At 43.6% G+C, this 18,011-nt stretch overlaps 1 protein-coding gene across 1 annotated transcript in view; it reads left to right on the top strand.

The window, feature by feature from the left end:
• CRIP2 (cysteine rich protein 2) overlaps positions 1-17,582 on the top strand; it is an 83,340-nt gene extending 65,758 nt beyond the window's left edge. Inside the window, exon 8 of the mRNA XM_039326152.1 lies at positions 15,741-17,582. Coding sequence (XP_039182086.1) covers positions 15,741-15,808 — 68 coding nt within the window. The 3' untranslated portion in view covers positions 15,809-17,582. The remainder of the gene's footprint in view (positions 1-15,740) is intronic.
• Positions 17,583-18,011: the final 429 nt, after the last annotated feature.

The following is an 18,011-nucleotide window of genomic DNA, read 5'->3' on the forward strand; positions in this document are numbered from 1 at the left end:
ATAGGCAGGCAGGTGCTACAGTGTCCCTGTGGTTAGTAGTAAGGGCAAATGACCATAGGAGCTCTGCAGTGGCCATAACTTTGAAACAGGTTGAAAGTAGCTTTTGGAGGGGTCTGTCATAACTTTGAATGGTTGCTGAATGACCAATCATATATCAAGGACCACCTGTAACTACCAAATTCATATAAGTCATGCCTCCAGTTTGGGACATCACCACTGGGAAAATATTTATGAAAATGGAGATTTAGAAAACTAGAAAAATCCACGGTTTAGAAACTAGCATGCCAACATTCAAAACTGAAGATGTTTTGGAGGTGCCTGATAAAAGGCTAATTCAATCAGCAGTGATGACTAATTTATATGTCATGCATGTCACAAATGACACACCATGCCATTTCTGGTGATATGTCGGGTCTCTGGACACTCTGAAAGTTGTATGGGAAGACCTTGCTCTTGCACAGCTTCTGAGGTGCTCTTGTCCAGTTAGTGATGGTGGCACACCAACAAGAACTGAAAAAACAACAACATTTTTTTCTGTTCCTCCATCAACAGGTAGTCCTAATGTGATTTTTTTTTTTTTTTTGAGAAATGAAGTTTCTCGTATTCAACTGGGTCCAAGGGGCTTGCAGACCACTCTAATAAAGACATGAGAGAAGGTCGGATTTACTATTTTTCCATTCCTTTTTCCATTAACTGCAAACTTACAGCTATAGATTTTTTTTTTCAGTGTTCTTTCTTTCCTCTTTATGGATTAAAAACAGTACACTGATATATAACAATTTCCCACAAAGACATATGATTCATTAAGAAAAACACCTAATTTACCTCGGTTTGTTGTATTTAAGTATTATTTCAACATTAGCCACAAAAGAGTAAAAGATCAATTTTTAAAAGAAGGAAGGCTACAGCATTTAAAAGATTGTTTTTAAAAAAGATGTTGCTTTGGAACTATTGAGAGCATTTCCAAGAAGGCCTGTCATAGAGAAGAGGAGGTCGACTTATTTTCCAAAGCCCTCCACCTGAGAGCAGGACCAGAAGCAATGAATGGAAGCTCATTAAAAAGAGATCCAACCTGGAACCAGGGAGACATTTCCTAACAGTAAGAGCAATTAACCAATGGAACAGCTTGTCTCCCAGAGTTGTGGATGCTCCATCACTGAAAGTTTTCAAGAATAGATTGGCAAACTATTTGTCTGAGATGGTACAAAGTCTCCTGCCTTGAGCAGGGGGTTGGACTAGAAATCCTCCAAGATCCCTTCCAAACCTATGATTCTATTATTCTGTTCTATTCAATTCTTTTCTGTTCCACTCCACTCCACTCTTCCTCTGTTAACAATACTGAACGAGTGAAAAATTGGCTATATCAAGCATGAGATGCATCTGCCAAGGTATCTCATGTGTCTTTTACATGGATAATCTGAGACTATATGGAAAAACATTGTCCACATACACAGCCAATGCAGTTTGGATTGGACAAATATGCCATTTTTACCATCAACAGGGAAAACAATGAAAACTGAAGGAATCAAGATACTCTATGGAAATAAAAGTCTGGACCAGAGGTGTCCAACTCGATTTCATTGAAGGCTGCATCAGGGTTGTGGTTGACCTTGGGGGGCTGGGGTAGGCATAGCAGGGGTGGGCGTGGCCAGCTCAACATCACTTGTGTCGGGGGGCACCCGTGGTGGACTGGGCTGGGGGGATTCATTGTCTCCAGAGGAGGAAGGCAAGACCAGGGTGAGCACCATACACTTGTCCACCAGAGGAGCCTTGCAAAGGATTCTCAGTGATGCAGGCTGCCCGGAGCCCTGGCCAGTGGAGGGCAAGCACCCAATCCAGCCTTTCCCAAGTGGGCACCCAGCTGCGCTTACCTCCTCCTCAAGGCTGCTGCTGATTGGCTCCTTCTCCTTGGCCAAGTTGCTCATGGTATGTGCAGGAGGGCAAAATGTGTTGGTCAGAGGGAGGCCCAGTCCCTCTCCCTGCGAGGAAACACAGCTTTCTAACCAAAGCATCCTCAGTGATAGGATGGGAGACCACCAGGAGAAGCCAGGAGGCAGGGACAAGGAGATGGCGAAAGGGCAGCAGGACTGCTCGTGGCCAAGTGCTAAGGCAGGACTTCCCTCAGACCCTCCCTCCCTCTCATTATAATCTTCCTTCTTTCCTTCCTTCCTTCCTTTCCCTCGTTTCCTTCCTTCTTCCTTCTCCTTTTCTTGTTCCTTCCCTTCTTTCCTTCTTTTTGTTTGTCTTTCCTCTTTCCTGTCCCTTCTTGGATGCTCAAATGCAAAAAGGGGAGACATTTCTTGATGCCTCCTTGTCTTGTGATCAAATACCACTTTTGCTAGTAGTCTGTGGTATTGGTGGAAGGGGGGTGGTGCTGATCTACAACCTGGTTGAATCCATCAAAGCAAGAACGCATGGGCTTCTGGTTCTGGATCGCGGGTCTGGCGGACGTGCGGGGCGATCGCTCCCTCCGCCGTCCGGTTTTCTCTCACTGAGGGATACTGAAAGGGGTCGAAAGTTGCCTTGGAGAGGCGACGAGGAGGGAAGAGGACTCCGACTGATTGCAGAAGGGCGGCAGCCCTTCTGTTTGATCCAGAGCAGCTCTTCGAACCAACAGAGAAAAGATCGGCCATCCACATGGCCCATCATTAATGCCGTTTCCAGCCGAGGCCAAACTCAGCACTTGAAAGCACCGCGGAAGAACTGGGTGAGACCCTACCTTCTTTTTACCCCAAATATTTTTTCCTGTAAAAGCTCTCTGAAATTGATTCCCCCTGTGAGGAGAGAGGGAAGGGAACATCTTTTTCCCACCCTCTAAAATAGTGGCGGTTGCCTACATTGGGAAGATGAAACCTTGAAAAATATATTTAAGTAATTGGACTTAACATGTTTTCTGGATCTGGCTACCCAAAAAGTTCCTACTTTCATGGGAACTGGCTATTTTAACTACTTGGGGAAAAAAGCTGGATAAAAGTCTAGCCCAGTGGTAGTGAACCTATGGCACAGGTGCCAGAGGCGGCACTCGGAGCCCTCTTTGTGGGCACACGTGCTGTTGCCCGAGCCTTGCCTCCCCCCGTGACCCCTCCTCTCCAGCAGTCCCCCTGAAGGAGAGTTGCCCCCAAGCGTGGCCCACATGGAGCAGCACAGCCAAGAACATGGCATCCAGGCAGCATAGACAAGACTCTGCCCTCACACTCCATCATGCAGTTGATGGTGCAGGGCACATGCAGAGAGTGTGGCCGCCATAGCGCTGCTGGGCGGCCTGGGCGATCTGCAGCGGGCCCTGGAGGCGGTGAGTGGTCCTGTGGGCAGGCGGGGCAGGGGATGGGGGGCAGAGCAGGGGATGGCGGGACCAGTTTTTGGGCACTTGGTCTCTAAAAGGTTCGCCATCACTGGTCTAGCCTGTTTGAAAAGGATTCTAACGGCCACCAGGGACATGTTGTGGTGAAGCCTGGTATAGCAAGTGAATATCCCTGGCAAAGAGATCTGTTTACAACCTAGATCTGGCCTTGGTACTATCTAAAGATAAAATGCTACCGCTGGGAGCTGAAACTGGCTCTTAAAAACTGTGGAGGTGAACATTCACTTACTTTTGCTTTAAATATTAGCCTCCACTAAAGGACTATCTACAAATATTTCAGAAATGAAAGGGGACCAGCAACAAACTTTCCTTGACAACCGTTTAACATGCAGGAGTCCCTGGTTTGAATCCCGTTAAGTATTTGTTTTCAGGGGCTGCCATAAAGAAGAGGGAATCAAGCTATTTTCCAAAGCACCTGAAGGCAGGACAAGAAGCAATGGGTGGAAACTAATCAAGGAGAGAAGCAACCTAGAACTAGGGAGAAACTTCCTGACAGTGAGAACAATTAATCAGTGGAACAACCTGCCTCCAGAAGCAGTAAATGCTCCAACACTGGAAGTTTTTAAGAAGAGACTGGACAGCCATTTGTCCGAAATGGTGTAGGGTTTCCTGCCTGAGCAGGGGGTTGGACTAGATGACCTCCAAGGTCCCTTCCAGCTTTACTACTACTACTACTACTACTACTACTACTACTACTACTACTACTATTAATTAAATCCAGACTGAAAGACAAAGGCGCCAGCTTGAACCTACAAACTGAAATCCAGATCCCAAGTAAAGAATTTACAACCCAGAAAACAACAGAAGCAGGAGAAATCAATACTAAGGCAGAGAACTCTAAGGAACAACAACAATATATTGAAAATTCTGACAATCAAATCCTGATTGCAACCAAAGAACCTACAACTCAAAAAATAACAAAACAGAGGATGCTAAAGATCACACTGAATACCTAGTTAATCAATAACTATAAAATTGGACATGACCTTTTACCTAAACCAGAAGAAACCTGAGGGAGATGAAGACCAGACCAAATTGAAAATAAAGACACTAGAACAAACATCGAGACTTGAATTACCAAGGCAACAACTTAATGATTATAAATGGACCAGTTCTTTTGAAAAGTTGATGACTAGATGGTCTCCTTTGATTCAAGCAACATATACCAGAATGAAAGGAGACTTATTTGATAATTTAAAGATATGGGTATGGAAACCTGGTTGGCAAAAAAAGAAAGCTAGAGTTAGGTTTAAAAAATGGGGCCTTCTGACTTACTAAGAGAGATCCTAAAGTCTTGATTAATGGGCTAAAGGGAGACTTGGAGATGAAGGGAAATATGACTATTAGATTCAAATGTTGTTGGATTAATTGACTTAATAATTAGGGTATAGAGTTATAAGGGAAATGGAAATTAAATATCAGGAAATACCCTTAGCCCAAAAAATATAGATGGATGGATTTGAGACAATAAAGGTTACTCTATTAGTAAGCTGTGATGTATCAGGATGAGAATTAGAAAATATCTATGGAATAAAAATAGAATATATTTAAGTAAGTAATATGTATATTTTAGATATCATAACTTTTGTGTAGTGAAATAAAGGAAATTTGGGTTACAGAAATTTGAATATTATAGACATTAAAGGTTAAAATTTGAATACTGTAATTAGGAATTAAGAATTAGTGTCAGAATCCAATTATACTTCATCTCTAGTTATCAATTATAGAAAACCCCATTTCTGCCTCTCTGGATTCTGTCATACAAGGAAGGGAGGGGGGTGAACAAAGGGGCTTTATGGCCCTCACTTCCTTCGGTACAACTTCAAAGGGATTGAATGTGGATAGCACCAAAAGGCCTTATCATAACAAAGGAGGCTATTACCTTTTATGTAGTTTTCTCTGAAGTCTCCATCCATCCGGCAGAAAGGAAAAGGGGTGGGAAATGTAATGCCTGAGACTGTTGCTGGAAGTAGGGGGGGATTGGGTGGGGCTACTGGGAAACCCCTTAAAACCTTGAATGGGAGAGCTTGGACCCCAAGTCCTGTCTAGAACGCCTGCAACCATTTTCTCTTAATAAAGGATTCCTGTTGGAAGAATTATTCCAAGAGTTCTGTCTTCTTAAGATGCAAAGTGGGGTGGGTCCTTACAATTAGGTAAAACTTAAAAACAGAATATGGATATGTATAAACAAAAGATAGATTGATAAATGCTTTAATTGTGCTTGCTATGGCTAGAAATTTACCAGTTTAACTGTTATATCAAATGTTAATGGGAAATAGAGAAGGAATTTTTGACAATGTAACCTGAGATATGTACTAAAAATGCTGTTATTGAATTATTGATTACCCAGTCACCATGTTGCTTTCTAAATATTTGGATGTTAAAATTGGAAAACTAATAAAATTTGTTACAAAAAAAAGCAAGAATGCATTCAGCCTTAGATCCATGGAGCAGCCCTGGAACAAGTGAGGGGCCGTCCCATCGCCTCTACCTCTGGGTGTGTGCACAGGAGGTGGCCAGTGCTGCCATCCTGGGTGAAGTCAGCCTCTGGGGCAAGACAGCCAGCAGGGTTGCTGGACTCTGCCTGCTCGCTATCTCCTGCATGCATGCCTAGGGGGTGGGGGTGCCTGTCACTGTTTCCAGGGCTGTCCCATGGATCTAGGGCTGACCACATTCTGGCTTTGATGGCTAGCATCAGGTTGTAGATCAACAGCTGGTCGGCCTGGGCCAGGTCGAGGTGCTGCAGGCCGGTCCTTTGTTGTTTCCAATGCAGCTCCATGGGCCAGATGCAACCACATGGTGGGCCAGAGTTGGCCTGCAGGCCTTGTGTTTGACATGTCTGGTCTGGATGAAGATCACTAGAAATATCTCAGCATCTTTCAGGATGACAAGATTAAGCCTTCAGCAGTTGTGGGTGATCCATCCCTGGAGGCTTTCAAGAAGCTTCTGGACAACCATTTGTCCGGGATGTTACAAGGTCTCCTGCCCTGGACAGGATGTTGAACTAGAACAGGGCTTTTCAATCTTTTCACCTATTGTACCACTTTTAGGATATGGCAGCATCCGAGTACCACCAGTCACCTAGCAAGGTGTCAAAAACTTGATGACCAAAAAAAAAAAAAGTGATAAAGTACAGGTAGTCCCCGACTTACAACAGTTCACTTAGTGACTATTTGAAGTTACAATGGCACTGAAAAAGTGCCCCCCAAGCCACAGCTGAGCAAGACACCTGCCTGCCCACCCGGCAGCCCTCCTGTCTGAGGTTTTCATTGTTGTGAGCATTTCTGTTGAGGATTGGCAGCGGGGGTGGGGTGGAGTGTGTGTGGTTTTTATTCCCCCATCTGCTGGGTGGTTGCAGCAGGTTTTGGTCACTTCATATGACCCTGGGACACTGTGACCGTCATAAATATGAATCAGTTGCCAAGCATCTGAATGTAAATCACAAGACCTTGGAGATGCTGCAACATTCCAGCTAATTGGTGCTTCTTCTGGGCTCAGCAGAAGCGCCAGGATCAGCACTGAGCTCCAGCTGGAGCCTGGCGCTGATCCTGGCAATTCCACTGAGCCCTGACAGCCCCGAAAAAGTGCCGATCAGCTGGAAAGCGGCACTGATCCTGGCGCTTCCGCTGAGCCCTGACAGCCCTGCAACTCCAGCCATCTCTCGCTCAGGCTTGTGCGGTGCTGCCACCGGTTCAGCTCATTCCCCTCCCCCACTACCACTTTTCTAGGATGGTCGTGTACTACCTGCCAGGTGCCAATGTACCACAAGTAGTACCCGTACCACTGGTTGGAAAGCCCTGCTCTATGCCACCACTTAGATGTCTTCAGATATCCTTTTTCCAACACTTAAAGCAAACAATTATTTTCACTTTAAGGTTTCTTGAATTTCACACCAATATTCTTTCCAAAGAGAAAACCCTTAACAGTTTTCTCAATTCTACAGTTTGTAAATGCTCCGTCTTGGTAGTACTTCCACTTTGGTGTTATATTCTTCTTCGTTTTTATCCCCCCAAAAGATTCACCTGCCGCTTTTATTTCTCTGGAAGGGTGGGGCAAAAGTCCCCTTCCTTCTCACATTTGGGGATTTCTTGCTTTATGGGAGTTTGTCTTGTCCAGGGAGTCAGATATGGAAATAGTAGAAAAAGGGTTAATATTCTCACTCAGTTCCATACATGTTGTTTAGAATGCTGATAAGTGCTTTCTTTGTTCAGTTGTCAGTAGCTCAGGCTAGCCACAGAAATGCAGCTAGCCTTTCCCCTGCTGATTTGGAGGGCTTTCCTCAGATCAAACGGATTGACTACCGTCTTTCCATGATTTTCCATCACCTGTCCGGGGAGACTTTAGGCCCATTTAGGAGCCCCTGGCAGGGTGAAATCAGCCATGGGAAGTGGAGCTCCGCTTTCCTTCAGCTGCATCACCATGATGCAAATCAAAAGTCATTTCCAGTCTTATAATTCTATGATTCTAGGACAGTGGTGGCAAACCTATGGCACACGTGCCAGAGGTGGCACTCAGAGCCCTCTCTGTGGACACCCATGCCATGCCCCAGAGATGGTGAGGGACTGGCCCCCGCCACCCTGGCCCCACCCACCCAGTCTGCCATGACCACTGCAGCCATGGCCACCCGGCACCCGGTGATAAATAAGTGGGTTTTGGGTTGCAGTTTGGACACTGGGTCTCTAAAAGGTTCACCATCACTGTTCTAGGACAATAAGAAGATGCCTTACTGTATGTCAGAGACCAAACTGGCTTATAAGAAAAAAACAAATAGAGATAGTCCTCTACTTATGACTAGAATTGAGCCCAAAATATCTGTTATTAAGTGAGATATTTGTTAAGTGAGTTTTGCCCCATTTTATAACCTTTCTTGCAGTGAATCGTTGCGGTTGATAAGTTAGTTGTTAAGTGAATTTGGCTTCCCCACTGATTTTGCTTGTCAAAAGGTTGCAAAAGGTGATTGCATGACCTTGGGACACAGCAATGGTCGTAAGTATGAACCAGTTATCAAGCATCTGAATTTTGATCGCATGATCATGGGAATGCTACTGCGCATGGCACAGAGGCAACACAGTCAGCTGACAATTCAAACTGCCCTTTTATTGCTCCAAATGTTTATCAAACATTCCCACGTTTCTGGCAAGTCCCAGAGTAAAGTGATGACACACACGTGTACACACACACCTTCAGCAGCCTCTGGCTGCAAGTAGTCCAGCACAAATCTGTGAGCAGAATGGCTGCCAAAACAAGAAATCCAGCAGGGCAAGGGATTAAATCAATTAGTCCAGGAAGCAAAGGAACAAGGCAATTAATCCAGGAAGCAAGAAATAAAGCAAGAAGTCCAGGAAACGTCCAATGTCGGCAACAGCACACAACCCTTCATGAATTCAGCTTTTGTTCCTGACAAATGCCCCTCCCCACAGGTGTGCCTTGTGGAGAGGGACGGGACACTCTCCTCCCGAGTAGTTGGGTCAGCCTGTGCTGCTCCAGCCTTCTCTCCACTCTCCGAGCTTGAGGATCAGGAGGGGGGTGGTCCTTGCTCATTGCCCAAGCTCTGTATCTCATGTTCACGCTTAGCCTCTCTTGGTCATCCTGCCCGTTTCTTCCTGCCTACAAGCCGTACCAATTCTGAAAGGCCCTGGCCTGTTTCAACCTGTTTCTTCCCATATTCCTCCAAAGCCAACAATGCATCCCACTTGATCTCCAGCGGCTCCGGCTCATCTCCTCCACAGATTCAGGCTCCAATGAGGGCATGACAGCTACAAGGTCGTAAGTGTGAAAAATGTCACCTTTTTTCAGTACCGGTGAAACTTTGAACAGTCACTAAATGAACTGTTGTAAGTTGAGGACTACCTGTAAAAAATAGGAAAGAGGCAAGGCAAAGTATTACATGGCCAATACATTTTAAAAAAAGCTATCAGGCAAGGCAGATAACAAGAACTGGCAATGGGTAAGAGCAGGAAAATTGAAGAAAGAGACAGGCTAATTCTGGCTGCATAAGATCAAGCCTTAAGAACAAATCCATACAACTCCGGAACTCAAAAGACAATAACAGGCAGCAAATATCACCTCTGCAAGAAGCTGAAGAAACAGTGGACCATCTTGTTAGATGCTGCAAGAAGATTGCAAAAACAACAGCATAAATAAGTAGCAACAATGGTGCATTGAAAGATCTACAAGAAATAGCACTTGCCTGCAAGCAAGAACTGGTAAGAGCATAAAAAAGGCTAAGCTATAGAAAATGAAGAAGTTAAAGTGCTCTGGAAACTTTAGAATTCAAACAGACAAGCATCTTCCACACACTACTAGACTTAGCAATCATTGACAAAAATGACAAAAAAGTCTGGGTAGTGGAGATAGCAAAAGACAAGAGAAAGAATTTGAGAAAAATCACAAAATATAAAGACCTGCAAATTGAAGTACAAAAACTGACAAAAGAAAACAAAGATAGTAATAATAGTACTAAGCAACTTGGGTACAGTTCCAAACATTTCGAACCCTACTTGGCCACTGGTATTGATAAAAATCCAAAACTACACAGAACAACTATACAAGAATGAGCTTAACGTCCAAGATAACCACAATGAGATGGTCACTGACCTTGAACCAGACATCCTAGAATGTGAAGTGAAATGGGCCTTAGAAAATCTGAGCAACAACAAAGCTAGTGGAGGTGACAATATTCCAGCTGAGCTATTCAAAATCTTAAAAGACGATGCAGTAAAAGTGCTACACTCAATTTGCCAGCAAATTTGGAAAACTCAACAGTGGCCACAGGATTGGAAAAGGTCAGTTTACATTCGAATTCCAAAGAAAGGCAATGTCAAAGAATGTTCAAACTATCGCACCATTGCACTCATTTCACATGCTAGTAAAGTTATGCTTAAAATCCTACAAGCTAGACTCCAGCAGTATTGGATCGAGAACTACCAGAAGTACAGGCAGGATTTTGAAGAGGCAGAGGAACTAGAGATCAAATTGCCAACATACGCTGGATCATGGAGAAAGCTAGGGAGTTCCAGAAAAACATCTACTTCTGCTTCATTGACTATGCTACAGCCTTTGATTGTGTGGATCACAACAAATTGTGGCAAGTTCTTAAAGAGATGGGAGTACCAGACCATCTCATTTGTCTCTTGAGAAACCTATATGCGGGTCAAGAAGCAACAGTGAGAACCGAACACGGAACCACTGATTGGTTCAAAATTGGAACAGGAGTCCGGCAAGGCTGTATACTGTCGCCCTGCCTATTTAACTTATATGCAGAGCACATCATGAGAAAGGCAGGGCTAGATGAATCAAAAGTTGGAATTAAGATTGCCGGGAGAAATATCAACAACCTAAGATATGCAGATGATACCACTCTAATGGCAGAAAGTGAAGAGGAACTAAAGAGCCTCTTGATGCGGGTGACGAAGGAGAGTGCAAAAGTTGGCTTGAAACTCAACATTAAGAAAACCAAAATCATGGCATCCGCCCTCTCAATTCCTGGCAAATAGATGGGGAAGAAATGGAGGTAGTGACAGATTTTATTTTTCTGGGCTCCAAGATCACCTCAGATGGGGACTGCAGCCAAGAAATTAAAAGACGCTTGCTCCTGGGGAGGAAAGCTATGGCTAATCTAGACAGCCCACTAAAAAGCAGAGATATCACCCTGCCAACAAAAGTGCATTTAGTCCAGGCCATGGTTTTCCTAGTTGCAATGTATGGCTGTGAAAGTTGGACCATAAGAAAGGCTGAGCGCCAAAGAATTGAGGCCTTTGAACTATGGTGCTGGAGAAGACTCCTGCGAGTCCCTTGGACTGCAAGGCGTTCAAACCGGTCAGTCCTAGAAGAGATCAACCCCGACTGCTCTTTAGAAGGCCAGATCCTGAAGTTGAAACTCAAATACTTTGGCCACCTAATGAGAAGGAAGGACTCACTGGAGAAGGGCCTAATGCTGGGAAAGATTGAGGGCAATAGAAGAAGGGGACGACAGAGAATGAGATGGCTGGATGGAGTCACTGAAGCAGTAGGTGTGAACTTAAATGGACTCCAGCAGATAGTAGAGGACAGGAAGACCTGGAGGAACATTGTCCATGGGGTCGCAATGGGTCGGACATGACTTCGCAATTAACAACAACAACATTGATAAAAATCACTATCAGCCAAATGCAAAACACAGCTTTACTTGGAACTGCAATGATACCTTTAATATTAATAAACAACATCTGCCTCTCCAGGCAACACAGTGGGGAGAGAAACAAACAAGGCACAAGACCAATTACATGGCACACCCTGCCATACATCAAAAACATTTCGGAAGCTGTAGAACGCAGCTTCCAAGACCTGCATGTAGGCACCGCACAAAGGCTACCATTTGAGGGCAAATTATGCATTATAAAGATCATTTGGAGGTGGGAGATACTTTCAATGTTACCTACCGGATCCCCTGTATGGATTGCCTCTGTGACTATGTAGGACAGATGGGGAGGAGGCTATCCACAGACTGCAAGAACACAAGTGAGCAGTCAGACAAGGAAACCCAAACTCATTGATAGCCTGACATTGCAATAAACAAGGACATACATTCAATTTATAGCTACTAAAATTGTTGGACGAGCAGGCACAAAAACAGCCAGGGTAGTGATTGAAGCCTGGGAAACAGGCTTCTACTCAATCAACAGGAGTGCTGATTTACTCCCAGCTTATCAAGTACTTAGAAGGGGGGGGGCATGGCAGCACAAGGAAACAATACTAACAACTTAATAGCCAGCCATCAACACCCCAATCTACATCTAAAAAGCTACAAACAGTCATATACAAGTATTCCCCCAGGTATGTGCGTTTATTTAGCGAGTTTTCACAAAAATGAATTAATTCAGAAAGGGTACTTACATTAGAAATTCAAAACTGACCAAAGAGGCCTCTGTAGCCATGTGACTTGATTTCAGTCTCTACTGCAGCAGTGGCCATTTTTATCTCTGACTTGCCTGGGCTGTTCGGAGCTACGAGAAGCTGGCAGTTTGTGGGGGGTTTTTTTTGTCCCTGGTCACATGGCCAAACAAGAGCTGAGCTGGCACCAGTTTTTCCTTTTGCTGCAATCTGCTACTGCCTGGGCTTGAGTGCTACAATTACTTCTGTAAATATTTTACAATATTTTTTTTGATACTTTATAGTTTGCAAACACAATAGTTTGCAAAGTACAGTGTAAGGACCCACCCCACTTTGCACGTCCACCGGCCCTGCAGTGTAGGCTGGAGTTCTTTCCCCCTGATGAGCAGAGGTGGGGGGTTCTGCAATTTCCATCATTCTCATGGCAGTTTCTTTTGGCTTAGCTGAAAACTTTTCGGATTTGCTGATTGGGGATCTGTCTGGGTTGTGCTGGGGGGTTTTGGAGCGGCATTCTACAGCTCGATGCCCTTCTCTTCCGCACTTGAAACACCCCATTTGCTTCTTGGCTGTAGCCAATGGTTTCACTGGTTCGTGTGTCAACTCAGGCGGGGAGCGGTTCCATTGTTTTCCTCGGCGGTGTCTCTTCAATATGTCGATCTCTGCTTCCTCTGCCAAGACGTACCATTCCTCAAGTTGGTGTGGGTCCCCTCGGGGCAGGCAAGCGTCATATAGGTCATAATTTAGTCCGTCTTTGAAATGGCTAAGGAGAATGTCTTCTGGCCAGTTCAGCTTGCCGGCAATGGCCCGGAATTCTTGTGTATATTCAGCCACCGGGCGTTTGCCTTGCCTCATCGTTTTTATCCTTTTGCGGGCTTTGCGATCAGTCTGAGTACGGTACCCAGCTTTCTCCCTCTTCACTTGCGTGCAGGGATTTCTCCATCTCCTGCTTCCATTCTGGTTGCTTGGCCCCCCAGTCTCAGGGTCACCTTTCTTGATTCCTTTCTCCACTCACTTTTCTTTCCAACGCCCGTTGACCAGCGAGGCTTGTGGTCCCGTGTCTCTACCACTTCTTCTCCTGAGAAATCTGACCTCTCGGATCCCAACATCCGGCAAGGTTCCAGTTGGGGCAGCGGCTCTCTTTCCAGGGAGTTTTCCCCCTTTCTTGCTCCATTGACATGGTAATTTTTTGCAAAATCCCCCGGCAAGGGTCTCCCTTCCAGGTGAATTAATTTTGCAAGTCCTGTCTAATGTAAGGACCCACCCCACTTTGCATCTTAAGAAGACAGAACTCTTGGAATAATTCTTCCAACAGGCATCCTTTATTAAGAGAAAATGGTTGCAGGCGTTCTAGACAGGACTTGGGGTCCAAGCTCTCCCATTCAAGGTTTTAAGGGGTTCCCCAGTAGCCCCACCCAATCACCCCCTTCTTCCAGCGACAGTCTCAGGCATTGCACTCCCACCCCCTTTTCCTTACTGCCGGCTAGATGGAGACTTCAGAGAAAACTACATGAAAGGTAATAGCCCCATTGTTATGGTGAGTCCTTTTGGTGATACACACATCCAGTTCCTTTGAAGTATACCAAAGGAAGTGAGGGCCATAAAGCCCCTTTGTTCACCCCCTTCCCTTCATCGTATGACAGAATCCATAGAAGGCAGAAATGGGGTTTACTATAATTGATAACTAGAGATGAAATATAATTGGATTCTGACATACAGTATTTAAAAAGCAGAGCAGTTCCCAAAGTGCTTTTAAACTGTTTGGGAACTGTTTTAAGTGCAAACTATTGTGTTTGCAAACTATTGAACTTTTATTATGGAAATTAGCATATATTACTGTAATTTGTAGGTTTTAAATTTAAATTGTCTCCAGAAGTTGTGGATGCCCCATCACTGGAAGCTTTTAAGAAGAAACTGGATAGGCATTTATCAGAAATACTCTCTTGTGAGACCAGTGGGTTAAACTAGCTGACCTCAAGGTCTTTTGCATCTGTTACTATTGCAAGCTGAGAGTTCTGCAAATCCCTCCCCCATCTCCCTCTGGGTGCCTGGCTGGCTCTTAAGCTAATGGTTTTTATTAAAGCAATGTGTGTGTGTGCTCGCACACACACACATGCTTGAGCTGAAGACATTTGAGCTGGTTAGCAGCAGTTGTTTTTTAAAAAATAATTATGATGGATTGCAAGCTATCCGTCAAGCAGGTCTGATGGGCCCAGTGCTTCCACTGATTTAACTTTACTCTTCAGTACCTGCCGGGGGGGGGGGGGGGGAACTTCCTGGCAGACACATTCTCTTGCCTGTCCCAGTACAAGAGCTTTAGGGAAGAGATAATTAACTCGATCATCCTCTCTGGGCAGCTAGCAGCGCAAGGCTCTAGGAGGCCAATTTTGCCAGCTCTCCCTCAGCCAGCCGATAGTGAGTTTGCCCAGAAATTGAAGGAAGCCCTGGAGGAGGATGAATGGTTGCAAGCCCTCCACCGGAAACAGCTGATCGGTGGCTGGTGGGAAATCCTCCCAGTTCAGTTAACAGGGCAGCTATCAGAGGAAATACTAAGACAGATCTTTGTTCATTTAACAACCCTTTGATTTAATTAATAAATTTGATTCGTACCTTGGGGACTACCTGTAAATACCATATAGAGAACAGCCCAGAGCACACAGAGAAGTTTCCTGAGGATGGACTCTAGCATGAGTCCAAAAGCTCGGAAGACAAAACCTCTGGTCCTGGTGACTGACCCAAACTGGATGCTGTAACATTGTCCTTGGACATGTTAATAAGATTTAAAGAAAATATGATATTGGGTATATCAGATGAAAACTTTCTGTAACATAGTTTGGATAATTTCACCATAAATGAAATAAATTTTGATACAATTTTATTTTGATGAAAAACCTCAAAGTATGATTAATGTATAATTGAAATATTATACTAAATTAAAGTTTGAAAGCACATGATACAGTAATTATGATAAATATGGTAAATGAAAGCATTGCAAATACAAGCCATAGGAATTTGCTGTTTTCATCAAAATGTTTTTCCAATGAGCTCTAGTTTTTTGAGACAAGTCTGCCACATCATAACATGCAAAACAAAGAGACAGAGTATATGTTGCTGTCCTGATGACATGAATCTGATCCTACTCTGCAAATACTCATGAAAAATATAACATACTTTTCTTTGATCAAGATACTAACCAAGATTGCCTTTTTTCCAGATACTTCATTTTATCGCATTACCTCTTTCTTAGTCAAAATTATGTGGCCTCTGAGTATGTTTAATTCTTATTGTATTGTCTTATTTTTCTCATAGGTTTTTTTTTCAAAACCTGTTGCATTTTCAAACCCTTCAGATCTGCTGATACTTTACTTATATACTATATAAACATTCATTTACCAATAATGAATTCACTATTGATTTTCAAGGTCATATAAATTAGAATGACCCCCCAAACTGGCTTGCACTTCCTTTTTCCCTTAATTCCTCCTCTACTGACTTTTTTTTTCTTTTGTAGGAGTGAACACAGGTGCAGTTGGAAGCTACATCTATGATAAAGAAACTGAAGCAAAAGATCAACCTTGAGAGCTTATTCTAGCCAACTATCCTCCTGCTTAGCCCATTTTTACTGCATTCTTTTGAGGATAAGGTGGCTGTGTTATTTTGTATGCTCCCCAGACAGGAGATGGTATTCTGTTCCCTCTTCCATTTGTAATGGCTGTCCTTTAAAAAGACAGAGCTGCTTCTCCCTCACTTTTATTTCACTTCAACTATATGTGTTCTGAGGAAATATCTTTGTTGCCATTATTTTACATGATAGAACACAATTTTGTCGTGTCCCCTCCAGCCTTTGCAGTTATTAGTTCATTTTTTAAAGGTCCAACTTACAATTCACTATTAATGGCTGAACAGTTGGAGGAATAAACAAATTCTTCAGGGAGGTTTAAAAAAAATCAGGCATATTTTTGAACATGGCTGTTAAATGTAGAATGATGACTCCTAGATTGAGAGCCAAGATTCTTACCAGCTATGGATTGCTTTCCTACATAAAGTTTCATCACTGTTCAGAGCTAATCCCTTGTTGAAGCAGATGTCAGCAGCAAGCTCTTCCTAGCAGCTGACATAGGGTCCAATATATTTAGCTGAAGCTAAAGTGTTGTTTTTTAAAAATAGTTTGTATTCTTGAGAAATCTGTCAAATTATGACCCTACTAATATCATAACAGAAGAGAATGGATATGGAAGTATGTTATTTATGTAGGTATCTGTCACATACGCATACATGGAAAATATTACTGTTTGCCAACCAATGTGTCCTCTTTGCTACAAAGGCAATTCGGAAATAAAACTCTGTTTGGTTATCAATGACAGACACTTGCAAATACAGAACTTTTATTATACACATTAGAAAACTACAGCATTATTTTTTGATATAATCACCATTCAAATTGAGGCACTTATCATAACATCTTACAAGGATTGAAATTCCTTAGCAGTAGTCTCTCAGTGCCAAATCTGGGCTATATGGGGGGATGATCAAAAGAATCCCAACAGAACTGCTTCAAAAGTTCTTGGGTATGTCTAGCGGTGTGTGGGCATTATCGTGAACCAGCACACTGGAAGTGGTGCCATAGAAAATCCTGCAAAATGTGAAGATGCCAAAGGAGTAATGCTAGTGAAGTTTATGGAGCGTGGTTCAACCATCAATTCAGAAGTCTACTGTGAAACATTACGAAAACTCAGACAAGCCATCCATAACAAGCATCAGGGCATGCTGACTTCCGGTGTGGTGTTGGTTCACGATAATGCTCGTCCAGACACCACTAGATGCACCAAAGAACTTTTGAAGCAGTTTTGTTGGGATGTTTTTGATTATCCCCCCATATTCCAGATTTGGCATCGAGTGACTAATGTGTATAATAAAAGTTTTGTATCTGTGAGTGTCTGCCATTGATAATCAAAAGGAGGTTTATTTCCGAATTGCCCTTATATAAAGACCAAGCAGCAAAAATGGGAGAAGTAGAGAAAGAGACATTGTGTGTTAGGATGGAACCCTAGCTATTTGCAAAGGAACCAGTTCTGATCTTTAATTATTTATATGTTTGAAGTTTATTTATAGACAGATAGTATTGTTCTTTTTTTGCTTTGGAGAATAGTTTATCCTTCTAGTGTTTTAGCGACCCTTGGTCATTAGCTTAAGTTCAGAAGGCACAATCAGAACTAATCAAGGGTGTGAGCTGAGGTAGCACTAACAATTTTTCATTGTAAAACCTGCACTACCCAACCTGCAGATTAGTTTTTCCAACTCAGAATGCTTATCTGCATAACTTTTGCAATTAATAAAGATGTTTGACTACTTATGTGGACTACGTTTGAAACTTTCTTTGTAGGAGAGAAGGGGTAGTTCATCCTAAGCTTAAGAAAATCCTTCATTCTCATAGAGGTCTGGGACAATTAGGCACTGCCCCTTGGTTGCACCCATTTCACTCCTGGGGATCTGCCACAGCTGAAACAAAGCAGCCTTTCCTCCTCTGCTGGTTCTCTCCCAGCGATTCTCCCTCCAGCCTCAGCCCATTGTTCTAGCCCATTCTCTGGATTTGGTGCAGGGGACAAATAATCACACTTCCAAGCAGCCAATCAGGGCAGTGGGTGGCAGGTATTGCGGGGGGGGGCATGTGGATGGTAGGCATCTTGGAGGCTCTGGAGGGAGTGGCAGGGATTGTACATAGCTGGCAGGGACTGCAAGGGCAGGGGGGGGGAGCATGCGGCCAATTCCAGATATTCAAGCC

Source organism: Crotalus tigris, unplaced genomic scaffold, assembly GCF_016545835.1.
Source record: "Crotalus tigris isolate CLP2741 ecotype Arizona unplaced genomic scaffold, ASM1654583v1 scf7180000024339.11422700, whole genome shotgun sequence".
NCBI lineage: Eukaryota > Metazoa > Chordata > Lepidosauria > Squamata > Viperidae > Crotalus > Crotalus tigris.